Source organism: Etheostoma spectabile, chromosome 5 (assembly GCF_008692095.1).
Source record: "Etheostoma spectabile isolate EspeVRDwgs_2016 chromosome 5, UIUC_Espe_1.0, whole genome shotgun sequence".
In the NCBI taxonomy this organism is placed as follows: domain Eukaryota; kingdom Metazoa; phylum Chordata; class Actinopteri; order Perciformes; family Percidae; genus Etheostoma; species Etheostoma spectabile.
In genome coordinates this window covers 2,599,421-2,601,597 of record NC_045737.1, presented here as the reverse complement: position 1 = coordinate 2,601,597, position 2,177 = coordinate 2,599,421, and the positions used below count along the sequence as shown (strand labels likewise).

The following is a 2,177-nucleotide window of genomic DNA, read 5'->3' as shown; positions in this document are numbered from 1 at the left end:
CTAGGTTGCATTTTGGCGAGAGTTACGCATTAAGGTTAACCGTTAACAACTCTGTCTTGATATTTTTTGGATTAGGGCAAGGTTACACTCCAGCAACCCCAGCCCGAGAAAGCACAACTTTGCCAAATAAGTGTCCCGTCCCTTTAAATATAGCAACAACAGCTTATGTGTATTTTTGTCTTAAGGATGGATTATTATCTATTGAAGATGCTGATTCTTTTGCCAGGGACATGTATTTTTAACCCCATTCTTAGAATAACATCATGCATGTAGCATATGTAAAACCCTTTTACAATATCTGGGTTTTAAAAAGAGTCAGCTAAAAAAATTAGGTATAAAAAGGGCTAAAGTTAGCTTTTTAAGCTTGCTAGGTACAGCTGATAAAATCTGACCGTTATTTTAGCTGAAAAATTTGAAAACAGTCAATTCACACAGTTTTTTCTCTGTGATTGTGAAAAGAAGCAGGATACAAATATAATTTCATATAAATGAGCTGAATTTAAAAAAAATATATTGTTTGTACGTTTATTTTATTTATGTTTTTAATCAGTTTATTTCATAACATCTGATCTATTAATTTTATATTGAACACTTTGGATCTCCACAGCTATGATGTATCTTGTTCTTATGCATTAAGTCCCACATATATGATGCTTCAGCAGGTTAATCAAACTAAAAAAAACAAAAACAAATCTAGAGGCATGAGAGTCATTCACTCACTATGCATGTCTCATGCCTGCAATCCATTTGGTCGACTGCCTGTGGCAAGTACAACAAATCATAGCATCGCCATCAAAGCCAATTCTGTGGATCTGTTATCTCACCGACTAGATCCACTTAAGTGTTGAGCTCAGTCTGCAGCTTTTTGGTGCATTTCACATTTGATGTTGCAAATTGCAATCCTGCTTTTTAAAATTAGCTCCAGATGCTAGTGATAACTTGGTTTTGAGGGCTGCGATGATATTTCAATTTCTTTAATTAAATTATTATTATTAAAGTATTATTTTTTAGAAAATCTGTTTTCAGAAGCTCTTGTTTTGATGCTTTGGTTTAGCTAGAAGTAGTAATGTGCCATTTACAGAAGTTGAGCATCTTAATCATAGCTTTGATTTATGTGTTACTTCAGTTATAGGCTACCTTAAAAAATAACATGCACATTCACACCTGTTGAAATGAGTTGAATCCATTGTAAAGCCTATTCTTTACAAGGAATTACCCACCCAGTTGTTTGCTACCAACCAAAATATATAATCTTACATATAGGTTTTCATTAGTAGAAACTATGCTGTTGTCATTTAATGCAAACATATGCTTTATCTTGTTGGTGTGTTTAAAACATCTATAAATGTGCTGTACTTTGTTTTACCACTGTTTTCCCCCAAATAGATCGCAACAAGGTGTGACCAGGTGGGGAACCTCCCTATGCTACCCTACCCCCCCACCCTAAACCCATGCCTTACCCAAACCCTTTTCACCAAATCCAACCCTCTCTTACTACCATTCTTTTCCCCAAATCCAACCCTCTCTTACTACCATTATTCTTATGCTTAGACCAGTTTCATGTATGAAACAATCAAATCCATAATCTAGTGACTCAAATGTGTTTTTAACACAACAGTAACCTTTGTGTGACAGCTTTCAATCCAAACAACTGATGTCTTTTTGCAGTTTCATTCCAAAATGCTATTACCTGTTTGGGTGGAAATCAAACAGTACTTTCCAGTTTAGGTCATAACTTAAAAAAGAATAGACTGTAGGCTTCAACTATGCTCCATCTCTTTGCCCATTTTTGGAATAGTGGACGTCAGGCACTGCCAAGATGACGATGGTCAGAGCCACTGTGAGCCGCCCACTTTAGCTTCATTTTGGCGCTTCAGAAAAGCATGGGTGACGTTAAGGACACTACGTCCATATTTTACACAGTCTATGGTCTGAACACATCTTTAAAGTATTGTTGCTCTGCAAAGGTAATGGCTCAAATCTAAGGTGAAGATGAGAAACATAGTCTCACAAATGACATAGGAGTATTAAGACAGACTTGAAAAAATATGAACCCATCTTTTAAATTATTTTGTAATGCAGCAGGCTTTCTGAGTAATGCAATCCATACTCTTCGGGATAAATGGGGAAAGAGAGAGAGAGAGAGACACACACGCACACACACACACACACACACA

The 2,177-nt window shown here is 36.2% G+C and overlaps 1 protein-coding gene across 1 annotated transcript in view; it reads left to right on the top strand.

Annotated features, from left to right (window-relative positions):
• The window catches only part of cacna1ba (calcium channel, voltage-dependent, N type, alpha 1B subunit, a), a 262,364-nt gene that overhangs the window by 140,549 nt on the left and 119,638 nt on the right, over nucleotides 1-2,177 (top strand). Inside the window, exon 29 of the mRNA XM_032515609.1 lies at nucleotides 1,387-1,407. Within this exon, the coding sequence (XP_032371500.1) occupies nucleotides 1,387-1,407 (21 nt within the window). The remainder of the gene's footprint in view (nucleotides 1-1,386; nucleotides 1,408-2,177) is intronic.